Source organism: Aspergillus lucknowensis (assembly GCF_044049455.1).
Source record: "Aspergillus lucknowensis strain CBS 449.75 chromosome Unknown BJX67scaffold_10, whole genome shotgun sequence".
NCBI lineage: Eukaryota > Fungi > Ascomycota > Eurotiomycetes > Eurotiales > Aspergillaceae > Aspergillus > Aspergillus lucknowensis.
In genome coordinates this window covers 342,855-357,220 of record NW_027263554.1, presented here as the reverse complement: position 1 = coordinate 357,220, position 14,366 = coordinate 342,855, and the positions used below count along the sequence as shown (strand labels likewise).

General features: G+C 51.0%; 6 protein-coding genes across 6 annotated transcripts; 2 read left to right on the top strand and 4 right to left on the bottom strand.

Annotated features, from left to right (window-relative positions):
- Positions 1-214: 214 nt before the first annotated feature.
- Positions 215-1,457, bottom strand: BJX67DRAFT_379321 (GTP cyclohydrolase II; the record flags this gene model as incomplete). The annotated part of the gene is made up of 2 exons (XM_071032541.1): positions 215-252; positions 323-1,457. 2 exons carry the CDS (start codon positions 1,455-1,457, stop codon positions 215-217), a joined length of 1,173 nt encoding a protein of 390 aa, XP_070888278.1.
- A 475-nt stretch (positions 1,458-1,932) lies between these two features.
- On the bottom strand, positions 1,933-3,577 carry BJX67DRAFT_379320 (SAGA-associated factor 29 family protein; the record flags this gene model as incomplete). Its single annotated transcript, XM_071032540.1, has 3 exons — positions 1,933-2,215; positions 2,278-2,785; positions 2,989-3,577. 3 exons carry the CDS (start codon positions 3,575-3,577, stop codon positions 1,933-1,935), a joined length of 1,380 nt encoding a protein of 459 aa, XP_070888277.1.
- Positions 3,578-3,624: 47 nt separating this feature from the next.
- Positions 3,625-5,560, top strand: pmi1 (mannose-6-phosphate isomerase pmi1). Its single transcript, XM_071028616.1, has 5 exons — positions 3,625-3,932; positions 4,004-4,024; positions 4,089-4,180; positions 4,244-4,481; positions 4,546-5,560. Exons 1-5 carry the CDS (start codon positions 3,902-3,904, stop codon positions 5,547-5,549), a joined length of 1,386 nt encoding a protein of 461 aa, XP_070888276.1. The 5' UTR covers positions 3,625-3,901; the 3' UTR covers positions 5,550-5,560.
- A 305-nt stretch (positions 5,561-5,865) lies between these two features.
- On the top strand, positions 5,866-7,291 carry BJX67DRAFT_348032 (putative 6-hexanolactone hydrolase). Its single transcript, XM_071028615.1, has 4 exons — positions 5,866-6,117; positions 6,186-6,331; positions 6,399-6,991; positions 7,096-7,291. The coding sequence occupies exons 1-4, from the start codon at positions 5,915-5,917 to the stop codon at positions 7,219-7,221; spliced, it is 1,068 nt and encodes a 355-aa protein (XP_070888275.1). The 5' UTR covers positions 5,866-5,914; the 3' UTR covers positions 7,222-7,291.
- Positions 7,292-8,765, bottom strand: BJX67DRAFT_348028 (putative Coatomer subunit epsilon). Its single transcript, XM_071028614.1, has 5 exons — positions 8,666-8,765; positions 8,216-8,594; positions 8,009-8,144; positions 7,701-7,939; positions 7,292-7,629 (listed from the first exon to the last, which is right to left on the bottom strand). The coding sequence occupies exons 1-5, from the start codon at positions 8,688-8,690 to the stop codon at positions 7,521-7,523; spliced, it is 888 nt and encodes a 295-aa protein (XP_070888274.1). The 5' UTR covers positions 8,691-8,765; the 3' UTR covers positions 7,292-7,520.
- Positions 8,766-9,304: 539 nt separating this feature from the next.
- BJX67DRAFT_24122 (putative 1-phosphatidylinositol-4,5-bisphosphate phosphodiesterase Plc1) lies at positions 9,305-13,504 on the bottom strand. Its single transcript, XM_071026097.1, has one exon. The coding sequence runs from the start codon at positions 13,085-13,087 to the stop codon at positions 9,635-9,637; it is 3,453 nt and encodes a 1,150-aa protein (XP_070888273.1). The 5' UTR covers positions 13,088-13,504; the 3' UTR covers positions 9,305-9,634.
- Positions 13,505-14,366: the final 862 nt, after the last annotated feature.

Genomic DNA, 14,366 nt, shown 5'->3' with positions numbered 1-14,366 from the left:
TCTTCATTGTCAATGCGCAAAAAAGGAAAAAGAGAATCATGAGATTTAATTATGCCCGAGATGATAAACATGAATCGCTGGTGTATTTACAAAATGAGTCGTCTCTATCATATCTCAATGTTGGTGTATCCAGAGAATTGTTGCTCTCCAAGGACGATGGGTAGGGAGAATGGCGATGAAGAAAACAGAGGAGAACGGTCTACTGTTCTAGTCATTATTGGATCATATGGCCCATCTTGGAAATCTGTTCGACTACCAGTCAATTGATTGCTCATCGTTCGTTTGTTAGCAATATGAGATACATGGCAACATACTTTTGTACGCAGGTAGCCCTCGATTTCGGAGCTTTTGATCCCCATCTTGCCCCCAGTCTGCCATGACAATGGCACCATCGGTACTCTCTCCTTCACTATAACCTCGCGGCCAGAACCCTCAACGGCTTTTATTTTGTCGGGGTTGTTGGTAAGAAGGCGGATTCCGTGCGGGTTTGAATCGACACCTAGTCCGAGATCAACAAGCATCGCCGTCGCCAATCCATAGCTCCGATCATCGGCAGGGTGATTTAACGCAAGGTTGGCTTCGACTGTATCATTTCCCAAGTCTTGTAAGTTGTAGGCTTTCAATTTCTCGCCTAAACCGATTCCGCGGCCTTCCTGACGAAGGTAGATAATGACACCACCAGAAACGTTGGATGGTACTGTCCGAGATTGTTGAGATGCGATCTCGTTCAAGGTTCCCATAGGCAATGACATCAACCTGGCCGCTTCATCCAACTGCTCTCCACAGTCGCAGCGAGCTGACCAAGCCGTTTCCCCGGTATAACATTCCGAATGAATCCGCACCAATGGCGCTTCGCTCGGTCGTTCTGGCGTCAACCCCGACTCATTAACCGCACCCCCATCGTTGTCTTCAATGGATCCACTGGGAACTCCTCGTTGAGCAGGATCCTCATACCAGCTGCTCACGCGCCCAGGGTGCAATTTACCCACATATGCTCCTCGAATCATACGATCCCGTTCGCACTCTCCCGGCCGCACTCTGTCCAGACTTCGACTCCTAATCGTATTCCCAAACACAATCGCGAGATGTTCTTTGTTGTCAACGTCATTGTGGTAAAGGTGTAAGAACATCTCAGCACCCGTCGTTGTTGGAATTCGAGCGCGCACGATGCATTCTACTTCGGGCAGGCGTTCGAGCAGTTTCGGAGGGTGAGTATGCGACGGTGGGATTGTTCCTCCGGGAGTCGCTGGGGGAGAAACAAGCGGTGGTATAATACCCGTCTCATCCTCCAAGGAGCTTCCAATGGCACCGGCCTCGCTCATAGGATTCACTTGTATAACGCCGTCTGGATGGTTCTCAGGATACCGTAATTGTTGTGATCTTGGAATTTCGTTAATCTGTTGCGAAAACATCGGTTGTACGTTGGCAGTTGAGGCGTGAGACGATGGATTTGCCATGATGTGAGTGTCTAGAGTGAAGCGATACTAAATCCACAAACAACAGCGGCCACTTTGCATGCCAACATAGAATTAGGGGTTAAGGAGTGAAAGAAGACGTATTCTGGCACTGAAGGGTGGGGGCTTGCAAGATTAGAATTCACCAGCTCGTTATGGCAATATTCCTGGACGACCTGGATCCGGAGCCTCGGGAGAAGTGGTGGCATGGCGGGGGGTCGCTGAGTCAGCAGCGGATGACCACAGCTTACCCAATCATTGAGAATGGCATCTAGCATCTTCCACCTGCACCAAGAACGTCAACATGAAGAAAATGCATATCATAATTCTCCGCAAAATTGAGAGCTATAACCGAAGTCAAATCCATACTCTGACAAACGCCCCTCAGGCTCGGACCAACCGAGTTACCGAGTGCCAAAATCAAACCAAGATATTGCGTCGGCCGATGGGCGCTTCCTGTGATGCCCAACCGGCAATCTCACTTCCCAGATATATCCAGGACAAACCGGCGGTCTACCTCCATCTCCTTGTCATCTTCCTCGCCTTCAAATTTAAGACGATAGGTGTCTTTCTTCAAACCCATGACTTCTGCACGGTAAAAGGTGGTTGTATCTGGATATCGAGCCAGCACTTGCTTCCCAACCGCGAAAGATGGTAATGCAGACCCCATTCGAGGAATTGGGATCAGAGATGCAGCCGTTGTTTTGTAGACGGCCCCCTGCTCGCCATTCTCGTTGGGTTCCGGGTCCTGGACATCGTATCTTTAAGAGGTATCGATTGGTCAATCTAGCCAGCAAATGAAGGAAGTCGAACTTGAACCAACCTTTTCTTATAGCCCTCACCCGTGATACCCTTGATAATGCACTGGATGCCCTCTCCCTCCACACCCTGCTTGTTTTTGTTATGTTTGAAGACAACTTCGGCTCCCACTGCCAGCTGTCCATTGCGCTCTGCGGGTGTACCTTTTGCGCTTTCAGTGCCTTCTTCTATTTTGACCTGCACATTGTCGCGGACGTGTGTACTAGACACGCTGGTGCTGCGCTGAGTACCCACCTTGGAACGGCCACCTTTGTCCAAGACCCCTCCCGAGGGCCCAGGTGAGTCGGTAGCAGATCCATCCACGTCATTCCGCTTTTTGCGGGATTTAGATAGCGAAGCAGCACGACTCATAGGGGCCTCCGCCTCCGATGCCTGACGTAGTGCAGTGAGAAGCCCCAGATTCTTGATCACATCACTAGGCTCATCCTGAAGAATAGCTCTTTCTTCTTCGCATAGCTTGAGCATCTGACGATAGAGGCTATCCAATTGGTTGTGCTCACTGAGGGTAGGTTCTGTTCACAGGAATCAGTTTCCATCAAGTAGTAGGAAATATACGGCAAGCCAATCATCCATCATCGCGAAGCAGAAAAATTTACAGTCAATAATAAGAACAGCTGCTGCAGCCAGAACGAAGAGAAGGAGCCAGTACAAGCTATAGCAGAGCTCCACGCGATGGACATGGGTCTAGGACTCAAAAAGGGGGGATGCCACTTACTCCCACCCTCTTTCCCAATCTTCTCATTCAGAGCTCCTATTTGCTCCGCCAGTGCTTTCTGTTTGTCATTCTTCTCTTTCGCCTTGCGTAAGTCTTGGAGAATCTTATTCCACATATCAGTTTCCTCGTTGGCGGCTAGGCCATTGTCCCTGGGCACTGGTGGGCCTCTAGGACGATTCCGTGACATCTTCTTGGGGGTAGCCTTGGGCGCTGGAACAACCACCTTTGGCCAGTTTCCCAGAACACTGTTCCCGGCGGCCGCTGAGGCCCCGTCGGCAGACTTCTGCTTCTCAATGTCGAGGGCGGCCCATTCAAACGCGGAAACGATCTCCTTGCTGTGGGCGCTTCGCGTGCCACGAGCTGCGCCCTGCCTTAAGGTGTGCGGACGGACTGCAGGATTGCCCGGCGGGGATTCAGAATGCAGAGATTCCTTTGTCGATGGCCGATTGGAAGCCGGAGAAATCACCGGGGAGGGAGGTACTGCAGGACTGTGGTCGTTCTTGGCATCATCATCGTTTTGTTGGCGGCTCGTCCGAGAAGTGGGTAAGCGCTTGACGCTCCAGGGGACGCTACCATTGGTGAACTCCATTGGAAACAAGCGGGGCTGTCACGGGGTCTGGAATGATGGTCTGAACGGATGCGGTCAGCCGAATAAGCAGTTCCATGGAGTTTGTTCAAGAATCGAGGAGAAGAGAATTGTTCAAAAGGTCGAGTTGGAGACAATTAAATATTTGTGTGTGAGAAACAAAGTCAGAGAAAACACAATCAAGTGAAAGAGCAATTAATTCAGTCAATTGGTGACTTCAGGAATTCACTCATCAATTGACAGTGAAAGCCCCACCAACGCTCTGAAGCTTGACTCTTGTTCCTCCCAGACAACTCTCAAGTTTCAACTTGCCAATTCACCTTGGAAATGCAGGTGCCACTCCTACGTCTCCAATGCGGTAGGTGCTCTCGTTGACATCTTTCCGACCTCTATTCAATCTTCGGAAACTAATCATTGTGTGTATTCAAGGCGTTAACAGCTACGACTGGGGTGAGCTTCTTCCCGCCGGAGTAGCAAAGCTATATCAGCAATGTGCATCTCTGATCTCTCGCAGGCAAGGTTGGCCATGAGTCGGCAGCTGCCAAGTATGCCGCGACTACGGCATCCGCCGGTTTCTCGATCGAGCCAGAGAAGCCTTACGCAGAAGTGGGTTATTGGAATGCCCTGAGAGGGTTACGATATGAGGGACAAGAGGCTGATTCAGCATAGCTATGGATGGGAACCCATCCTTCGCTTCCCTCAAAGGATGTCGAAACGCAACGGACTTTGCTCGATCTTGTCCGGGATAATGTGGCATTGATGTCGCCCGAGGTTACCGAACGATACGGCGGCAAGCTTCCGTTCCTTTTCAAAGTTCTGTCAATCCGGAAGGCTCTCAGCATTCAGGCCCATCCGAACAAAAAGCTAGCGGAGAACCTCCATGCTCGGGATCCTCGAAACTACCCGGGTAGGGCGATTCTACAAACCCGATTCTGTCATCCTTGTTACTGACATGTCTGCCTTCTGTTTAGACGACAACCACAAGCCAGAGATGACGATCGCAATCACTCCTTTCGAAGGACTTTGTGGCTTCCGGCCTCTCGCTGAGATTGTCCATTTCCTCAAGGCCGTTGCCCCCCTTCGGTACCTTGTCGGCGTCCAAACCGCGAGCGACTTTGAGAATGCGGTTAAAGGCTCCGAAGATCCCGATCATCCGGAGCAGATGAAGGCAAATAAAGATGCCCTGCGAACCCTATTCACTTCGCTTATGAAAGCCACTCCTGCGGAAATTGAAGCTGCCGCGAAGGAACTCGTGACTTCAGCCCAGAGCTCTCCAGAGACTTTTGCCTCGTTGGTCAATACGCCAGACACAAACCCAAAGAACCCTGCCGAGGTGGCGTCGATTATAATCCGCCTCAACGAACAATTTCCTAACGACATTGGTCTTTTTGTTTTCTTTTTCCTCAATTTCGTCACACTTGAGCCCGGGGAGGCCATGTTCCTCAAAGCAGACGATATTCATGCCTATATCTCTGGAGATATTGTTGAGTGCATGGCATCATCCGACAATGTTGTGCGAGCAGGCTTCACGCCCAAGTTCAAAGATGTGGATACTCTCACCAACATGCTCACTTACTCATATGCGCCGATCGAGGAACAGAAGTTGGAGCCTACAGACTATCCGTATGCGGTGCTTAATGCTTCAGCGTATTCGAGTGGCTCAACCTCCGTTCTTTATGACCCCCCAATCGAAGAATTCAGTGTCCTGAAGACAGATCTCCGCCGCACCGGGGCGAAAGTGACTTTTGATCCACTTACTGGCCCCAGTATCTTGATCTGCACCAGTGGGATGGGTAAAATATCAGTGGGCAACAAGACAGAGGAAGTCAAAGAGGGATTTGTTTTCTTCGTGGGCGCAAATGCAGAGTGCGTTGTGGAGAACACTGGTATAGGGCTGGACGAGGAAAATGTGTTTACAACATTCAAAGCTTTCTGTGACCTAACAGGAGACGAAGATATTGTTAATGGACACTAGAAATGGACCTTAGTTGATATTGTTGTTCGTCATCGCGTCTTTTGCGCAAGATTATTCATGGTTGTATCCACTTGTCTTTCTTCGCGATTGCCCCTCTCCAGTTCCACGGACGAAGGTAGATCTCCAACCGAGGTTGAAGCGACCGACGACCCGGCGTTCTCTTCACTCGTTGCGCAACGCTTCGAAATGCGGGGGAATTGGATCAAGGGTTCATTCAAGCCGGGATTAGGAACCCTCAACTCCGGCCGTGGGCTTGATTAAAACCCTTGCGTAAAGCCGTTTCTCCGCTCACCCCCCTTTCCACTGTAGAGCATTCTTCCAAACCATATCCATTGAATCCCCCTTCATCGAAGCGTTTGTCCTGCATGTCTTCTTTATCCGGCGAGCCTCTCTCTTTCTGGGAGAAGGCCGATCGCGCTGCAGGCAATCTCTCCGTGTTTGGGACTGTTCTATACAGTATTATCACAGGCGCCTTCCGGGGTAGAAGCGGAACCAAACAATATAATCTTCATATCACCCATGCGGCAGTTCGCAAGGCAGTGAGTCGGCTGTCTGCGCGGCAACTCCAGTTCGTCTCCTTTCTAGGTTCTCACATATTGTGCGAAAAGCTTGGATGATGATAACTGATGGACCAAGATCCCAGAATCCATCAACCATCCAGGGATACGAGACGTATATGAAAGAGCACAACCTCACACCAGAAACGGTCACTCTCAATCAGGGTGCAACAGGCCTCTGGATTGGGAACAAGGATGCTAAAAATGTTGTTATCTACTACCATGGTCAGTCAACCCTCCAGCTTAAAGCTTCGCCAGACGCCAGACAAAAGACTAACAGAAGTGATCCAAGGTGGTGGCTTCGCCCTCCCTGCCGTCGCAGGCCACTTTTCGTTCCTTTCCCATGTCATAGAAGACATCAACAAGGACGGCCACGACGTCGCCATCTTCTTCCTCGCTTACACACTCAGCCCACCAGCGGAGTATCCAACCCAACTGCGCCAGTCTGTCGAAGCTCTTCGGTACATCCTCAACCAGGGCGCCCGCGACCCATCTAACGTGATCATCGGGGGCGACTCGGCCGGCGGAAACTTAGCCCTCGCTGTCCTCTTACACCTCACGCATCCCCATCCGGAGATCGACCCCCTTCCACTACAGGGCGGCCATAATCTCGCCGGCGTCTTTGGTTTCGCACCCTGGGTAACCTTTGCGGTGGATGGAGAATCCATGGCGGCAAATCGGTATAAGGATATTATATCCGCGGAGGGGTTGAAGAGCTGGTCGGAGTTGTATCTGGGAAAGAGGAAAGAGGGGGACTCGTGGAGTGAGCCAGCCAAAGCGCCGACGGAATGGTGGGCCGGTGTCAAGGCAAAGAGGGTGCTGATTCTCGCGGGGGAAGACGAGATTCTGTTTACTGCGGTTGATGAGTTTGTGAAAAGGCTTCAGGTACGCCCACCCCGTTCTCGGCTTTTTTTTTCTACTCCCGGACCAGGCTATCCTGTGAAATTGATTGGGCCCACGTAACACATGCTAATGGACTGGTTTCACAGACTGTGCTGCCGCAAATTACCTACGTAGTCGGGTACGGAGAGACCCATGTATCATCCGTTTACAGCGGCACTGAGAACGATCAGCAAGGTCGGGGTCTGAGGCACTGGTTGGCTGCCAATCTGTGATTCGGGCGAAATATAAGGGTTGGCCACCTGCACGCCTCGTTATAATTTACTCACTTACCGTGTCCCACCATTAGTATTACTAATAATTTATGTCAAGCGAAGTGGTCTCCAGTATTTAGGATGCGGCATATATAGCTTTAAGAATCTCGAGCCCGGATCCAAAGCAAATCATAAGGAAACCTTGAGCTCGCGTCGGAAGGCGTTATTGTGTAGTACAGTGGAAATAGAACTGGGTGGCTCGCCGTCATATCAATTCATTAGGGGAACAAATATAGCCTAACACGCATTCAGACATAATATTATGATGAGACCTTTGCAGAATACTTGGTAGCAGCCGCGTCGAAAAATTCGCTCTTCTCTTGAATATCGGCCTGTAGGACGTGCGATGGTTGGGTTTCTTGAAGGCGCCTATAGATGGGTATGTTAGCAAATAGTCGCTTTCAGCCAAGTTGAGCAGCAATATGGGGACATAAGCGTACTTCTCCAGATCTTCCGTCGGCTTCCCCGCCAATACGTTCAGCACGATCGCATTGGCAATCAGCCCCGCCTCGTTAGGGTATTTCTGGAGAGCCGTCGAGATTGCTGCCTCAGCCTCCGGTAGCCGACCAAGATGGATTTCTGCGACGGCCTGCCCAATGACTGATAGAGGCGCCGAAGTGCTATCGGCCGAAGCGAGCTCCTCATAGACGTAGAATGCAGACTGGTACCTCTCGCCGCCCTATAGATTTGTCAGTGAATTGTGGTTGCTTGCATTTCATATCGTCATTGACGCATAATAGCAACGTACAACTCTCATCCCAACCCAGGACTCGGCCAGATTGACCAGCAGAGAATCCTGAGCCCACCGCTTCGCAGCCTGCACCTCCTTCAGCGCGAGATCGGACCGGTTTTGTTGCAGATGGATCTGAACAATCAATGCAACCCTGTATCCGCAGCATGATTCTGTCAGGGCAAGCAGCTCTCATACGGGTAAGCCATGACAGCAGAAACTTACGCCTCTAGATTACCCTGATGTTTCGCTAACAATGCGAGCGCCTCCTCACTCTTTCCCCGGGCTTGCAATACTGTCCCACCTAGAACCTGAACGGTGCCGTTCTCCGGATAATTCTCTGCCAGATCCTGGACTAATTGCAGCGCGGAGTCGGCATGGCCCGCCGTATGCTGTGCAAGGGCCTTCACAGCTGCAAGGTCGGGTGTCTCGTCCTCACGCTCGACGTCGGCCAGGACCTTTTCTGTTTCACCGAGGGCGATATGGGAGCGGAGTTGGAGGACTCGTGCGGGGAGGTTGTTTTCCGGCGAGAAGGAGGACGTATTAAAGTCTATGACTTCTTGGTATTGGCCTTGGAAGAAGGCATTTTGAATATTGATGAGCTCTGTCAGAGAACGGGTGAGGAGGTTATTTGGATGCTTCACAATCGGAGGCGATGGGCCAACAGATACGTACCTCCGTCTGCTGAGAAAGGATCCATTATGATTCAAGGAAGTCGGTCTTGAGAGCTTCGCTTCAACGGAGCTCCTGTTGTTTAGAGAAGGGAAAGATGTCAAGTTGTCTTCGGCGGTCAGGAGCCAGGTTTCCCGAGAAGGCAGGTTTCCCGAGGCAGCGAGTTACAGCAGCAGGTCAGTGGAAACTCCAGACATTATGATCATTCTCATTAAAAACGGATGATTTGCAGACTAAGTGGCTGGAATGAATGTGCGTTCCAGACGCGTCTTCCATTGTTTAAAAATGATTCGCGTCAGGTGAAGCAATGAAAGTGCCATCCAGGGCACGAGATAGTATAGGCTAGTCAATTCTCTATCCCTCACAGAGAGAATGCCCTTCTTTCTTCGAAGACCCGAACATCGCGTGTCCTCCGCCGCTTATGATATGCTCGATCATGCAAACGCCTCTATGCAAGCAGTTCCAGATGCTAGCCACTTTCGTAGTAACTGAACAGAGTGATGAGGCCCTGACTTCGTACGGTATGCCAATGATGAGAAACAAGAACACGGGTTCGTTCACCGACACAGCAAATGCGGTATAAAATGATACAAATAATGGCGAAAATATGGGTATCGCTGAACGAAAAGATGAGTTAGTAGTAGTAGTGGTGCAAAAGCAAGTGAATGTATCCCGCTAACTGAAATGCTGATGATCTCCGAGAAAGGTCAGGGCATGGTGTATACCCTCGCTATTCTTCGAATGCTCCTGGGATCCTCACGTGCGCCGAACTCCGGTTTGGAAAACCAACTTCAGAAAACAGAAGAGATATTATGGCAGACAGACAAATCGAAAAAGGAGAAACAAGTAGACGCATAGCAGGATGGCCCATTGGAGATGATTATGAGATCTCACAATATGGTGAGGTATATCGGGGAAAGCAATGGTAGAAGAACAATCCGGCCGGTGCGACTAGCGATCGTCGATCGAACATCAACCCGGTAACGACGAAGTTGAGGTGGCAGACACTGTTGGTGTCAAATCCGGAGGGATCTCCTTATCTTCTGAAGTAGTAGGTGTTTCAGTCCCCCTGTCTGATTGATCATTCTTGTCCCTCTCGGTGGACGAGGTGCGTTTGAAAACCGTTTGGCCAATCTGGCGAAGTATACCCAATCGCTCAGCCCTGAGGTCGTCGGCATTAAGACGGCGAACGGGTATAGGGTCTTCTTTCGTAACCTTACAAAACAAGGTTGAGAAGATATACTGGTCGCCACTCCCGTCGTATAACGGCAGGTATCGATAGCCTTGGGACAGGCTAGTCAGCTTAGCAGTGAACGTGGCCAATTGAACACTGCTAGTGTTCCCCGTGCTTCGGCCATCCATTGAGCTCCAGACAGTCCATCGAACGAACACCAGATCTGGGTATTTGGTCTCTAGTGACAAACGAAAGCTTTCGTTGAATATTGGGCTATAGCCGTTTCTTTGCTCGATTTTTGTGCGTCGGCGGTGAGGATAGCCAATACCGGACATGCCGCTCCGCGCGGAGGTGTTCATGCCACCTTCACCAAAGACTAAGCTCTGTCCACGATCATCTGCACTAAACATCTCAATCTCAATATAAGGGTTGATGTTTCCCTCCGGAGCCATATTTCGCGGTCGAGGGAGCTGCTGAGCAGAAACCACATCCACAGAAAATCGAACTAGTCTCCGTTCAGTAATCTTCGCATCTTGTTCAGATGGGACGACACGGAGGGATTGTGGTTTGAGGACGTATCCGGTGCGATCACTTCCTGCAGCAAACATAGCCTGGTTCATTTGCATGCCAGTATCGTAAGTCTGCCAGTTGAGCGCAGCCATTTGGACACCCCGTCGCCAGAACTTTAGTGGGTCAAAGTTCGACGACCGTAGACGGAAGCCGGATGGATAAACGCGTGTAAAATATTTCCTGTTGTGCCTCTCGAACAGAGCCTTGTTATTGGGTTCACGACATATACTTTCGAAGGACCGCTCCGCAAAAGAATACACATGGTTGAACGTTTGGCTCTCGGGGGAGAGGAAGCTGTGCCACTTATAGCCGCGCGTATAAACTCCAAGATCCGACAAGGGTTTGGTAATCTTGCTCTTCTGGCGCCGTCTTCTCTCTTTCTTAGCAGACACAAGAGCCCCATCACTGTCTTCCGTCGCGCTGCTAATGCTTGTAGTAGTGAAAGCCCTCATTTCGGGTGCCAAAAATGGACTAGCGCCGTCTGCACCTACTGTGGGGGGGCTTGACAGCGGAGGGAGGGAAGGGGGAATAGCTCCGTCCGGTTGTGAAGGGCGCATAAAAGGGGAGCTCGAGCTGCGTTTCCGACCGGTGGTTAGAAAGGAGCTTGAAGAGTCCTGGCGAGCATTTCCCTGCGTCTCATCGCACGTCTTAACCTTAATCAGGATACGACGTTTAAGTTCCTCGGGAGATGGTAAAATGAACGAGTTTGTAAGAAGCGGTTCCAAAATCAGCTGGTTTCCAAAGGTGTCTTTCATGATCTGCACCATAGCAAATTGTTGCTCGGGGCTGCAATGGACTTCGAGAGATATTATAAGGGGAAATTCGCTGGAGAAGAAAGCGTACCGATTGATGACGGTGATGCAGTCGGCAAAAAGAACACTGGTGGTCATTGTTCTCCCATGAGAAACAATAGGCCGGCCATCCGCACCATCCCAACAATCGATTTCGATGCAACGACATCCCTGCGTAAGGGCACTAATGTATGCTTCCGTGCTGGAAGCACCAGCAACCTGCCGGCCGAGAAGGTATGTATTGTGCGAGCTTGACACAAAGTACTCGTTCAGCGGCCGGTCAAACCTCGACTGTGGAGGACGGGACGCATATACTCCATTGCGAGAGGAGGCGAGAAAAGAATTGAAGGCCTCGAGGTTCATTCGGCGAGGCTGATCGTCAGGGGAAGTCTCCGCTGAGCTCGGGGTGCGCGGCTTTGACTTTCGGACAAACTTCTCGAAGACCGAGGCCCAGTATGCGCGGTCAGAGTCAACGTCCTCTTTTTGCACATCACGGAGGAATGATAGGAACTCCTCCGCTAATAAGCCCTCATGAGGGTTGGAAGCGACGCCCTTAAATATTTCCCGTACATCTCTCCGCCCTTTTAGCCTTGTAACGAAGTCCTTGAACTCTTGGAAGTTCAGCTTTCCTTTGTTGCCGACGTCCGCCTTTAGAAAATGGGCGCGCAGCATATTCTGGGAACAATTGATATGTAGACTGTGGCACACACTTTCGACTGCTGCAAAATCTAAAGTCTCCGTGTCTCCAGCTCGCAGTCCCTTGGGGAACAATCTCGCCATTTCGCGTTGCCAATGGGCTTTAAGAACCGCCTCACTCTGACTTGAAGCAGCTAGGCCAGCCATAAGCCCTATCCTATACCGTGAAACATACTCCAAAGTTGTAGTCCAGAGCTCCAGGATATGATCATTTGGGGCAATTAAGTGAATTGTTTTGACCGGACGGCCGTTGGATCGCTGCGGATCCGCAATCACGATTGTGAACCATCGACTCTCCGCTTCCTGAGAAACTTGGTGTTCCTCTCGGTAATTGCGGGCGTCCGCGCCAACACGGATCTCCTTGATGTCATCGATGTAGAATCTTTTGGCTGTATTTGAAGTGTCCCAGTAAACCTTCCCCGCATCGAGGTTTAGCAGAAAGCGCACTTGCTTCCTCCTCTTTCTCGTTACTTTTGTGAGTATGGTACCGCGCTGAATGGCTGAGTCGACCGTAGGTGCAACGGCGCCTGAGTTTCCAGGTAGGGCCATTGCATTATCGCTCGGCAAACCAGACGGCTCCGAGCTGCACCGGGTACCTAGAGATTCAAGAGCATCATTGCTGTCGTCTTCGTTACTGGAATCGAAACCGCTTTCTCGGCCATTCTGCATTCCGGTTTTACTGTCACTGCGCCTGCGCATTATAACAGGCCCGGAACTACGGTCCCGCTTGTCATTTTGTGAGGTCGATTGTCTTCGTCGTGTTAGTTTATTTGCGGCGCCCCGGGATAATCTGCGCATCAATCCCGGGCCTTTGTTCGGGTTTGGAATGGCCGAATCACCCGGATACGAGGTTTGAATCGTTGCAGAGACGGCCATAACGCTATCCCCAAGTTCCACGGAAGGAGAAGAAACAGGAGGGAGCGGTGTATGTCGACCCCGAAGGGAGTCGGCAGAATGTAGGGAAGGGGTTCCCGAAGAACCTGAATCGTTCGACACGTAACAAGAAGGCCGTGCGATATTCGGGCTCGATGTCAACGAGGATGCGTATGGCGGTGCTAGAGTAGGAGTAACGGATGGTGCCGAAGTGAAAACATGATGTAGCTGGGGAGGCCTGGGACGTGAAGCGGTAGGTTTTAAACCTGCTGTTGCGTCGCCATTTACGGCCGAGGATGTTGAAGTAGCTGCATAAGCCATTGCGGCTACTGATTAGGGCTAATCCTGAGCTGCAGACGTAAGACTGGAGGCCTGTCGTGAGCTGTGATCGAGTCCCGAGTCACCTGGACTCTTACAAGAGCGAATAGGCAGCGATTCTGGGCCCAAGTGGCCGAGTTGGGGCAGGGCGAAAGCTGATATGCAATACGAGCCAGAACAGCGAAAATGTTTGGCTGGAAAATGCAAGAGCCACGTCCTTAGCGCGATTATTCCGACTTTGATATCTGCATTTTGGCCCGCCTTGGATGCAATGCGGAGAGCCTTCCTGAGGGGCGCTCGCAAGTAAATGGGTCCAAATTCCTGATAACGAGGAGCTGGGCGGCCCAACTTGTGTAACAATGGCTCGAGCTGAAGGCTGTTGTTCGTCTCCTCTCTGTGCAGCGTTCGGCGGCACAACCCCTAACCTGCCAATCGCTTTTTGCCACTGAAGGTTGCCAAATTTCTCAGAGCTCTTCCGTGTCCTTCCCCCCGCCTCGTTATCCTCGGAGCCTCGTCTGTGTTCAGTCTCTTGGAGTAGCTGATCCTTCTGGGCGCGGGGAAAGCTGCTGTTCTGCAAGAAGGATTCAAGTAACCCACTGGAGATTGGAATAAGAAAAGAGGATAATAAAGGAAAAGAAATTACTGTTAAATGAAAGTAATATGCAAGTCAAACCGTGCCAACCTGCGCATGTGCTTTGACAGGAGCAGAGCCACTCCGTGATGTCCCCCCTCACGGCAGCGACCAGATTGCTGGATTGGTAGATGGGGTTCGCTTCTGGTTGGCCAAATCGATAGAAAAGGACGACAAAACAAGAATAGAAGCGGGATGCGGAAGGATGAGCTCACGCAATGGGGTAAGCGGCGACAAGGATGGGGATTGGGATTGCGGGATCGCCTGCCAACGCAGTGATGCAGGTGGTCAAAAGCGGACGACTGAGGGCAAGCTACCGGAGATTGGACAGAGGAGAAACTTGTCAGCGAAAGGAGCGGTTTTGACAGCAATGAAAGTGTCCCAATCCCTTGCGCGGTTGCGAAAAGTCAGGGCCTTGCAGCTGAAAAACGCAGGATGGAAGTCAGAAAGAGAGAAGATCATGCGACGAAAGACGGGACCAGCGTTGTCCTTCACTCAAGATATCAGAGTCGTCTGCAGCTGCCAAGGAGGCTCTCCAGAGGTCCAGGCAGGAAGAGTCAGAGAGAAAGAGATGAATTTAATTCTGAGGGTCCCCTTCTGTTCGCGTCTGTCTTAGCGTTCTTCCTCGCCAACGTAATGTCGGATGAAAGG

Excerpts from the sequence above, each read along its gene's own strand:
- pmi1 (XM_071028616.1), top strand. The coding sequence starts at position 3,902 with ATGCAGGTGCCACTCCTACGTCTCCAATGCG. Across the intron at positions 3,933-4,003 it reads ACTCCTACGTCTCCAATGCG|GCGTTAACAGCTACGACTGG; the intron begins GTAGGTGCTCTC and ends TGTGTATTCAAG. Across the intron at positions 4,025-4,088 it reads CGTTAACAGCTACGACTGGG|GCAAGGTTGGCCATGAGTCG; the intron begins GTGAGCTTCTTC and ends GATCTCTCGCAG.
- BJX67DRAFT_348032 (XM_071028615.1), top strand. The coding sequence starts at position 5,915 with ATGTCTTCTTTATCCGGCGAGCCTCTCTCTTTCTGGGAGAAGGCCGAT. Across the intron at positions 6,332-6,398 it reads TGTTGTTATCTACTACCATG|GTGGTGGCTTCGCCCTCCCT; the intron begins GTCAGTCAACCC and ends AAGTGATCCAAG. Across the intron at positions 6,992-7,095 it reads AGTTTGTGAAAAGGCTTCAG|ACTGTGCTGCCGCAAATTAC; the intron begins GTACGCCCACCC and ends CTGGTTTCACAG.
- BJX67DRAFT_348028 (XM_071028614.1), bottom strand. The coding sequence starts at position 8,690 with ATGGATCCTTTCTCAGCAGACGGAG. Across the intron at positions 7,940-8,008 it reads CCTGGGTTGGGATGAGAGTT|GGCGGCGAGAGGTACCAGTC; the intron begins GTACGTTGCTAT and ends ACAAATCTATAG. Across the intron at positions 7,630-7,700 it reads CCGACGGAAGATCTGGAGAA|GCGCCTTCAAGAAACCCAAC; the intron begins GTACGCTTATGT and ends ACCCATCTATAG.
- BJX67DRAFT_24122 (XM_071026097.1), bottom strand. The coding sequence starts at position 13,087 with ATGGCTTATGCAGCTACTTCAACATCCTCGGCCGTAAATGGCGACGCA.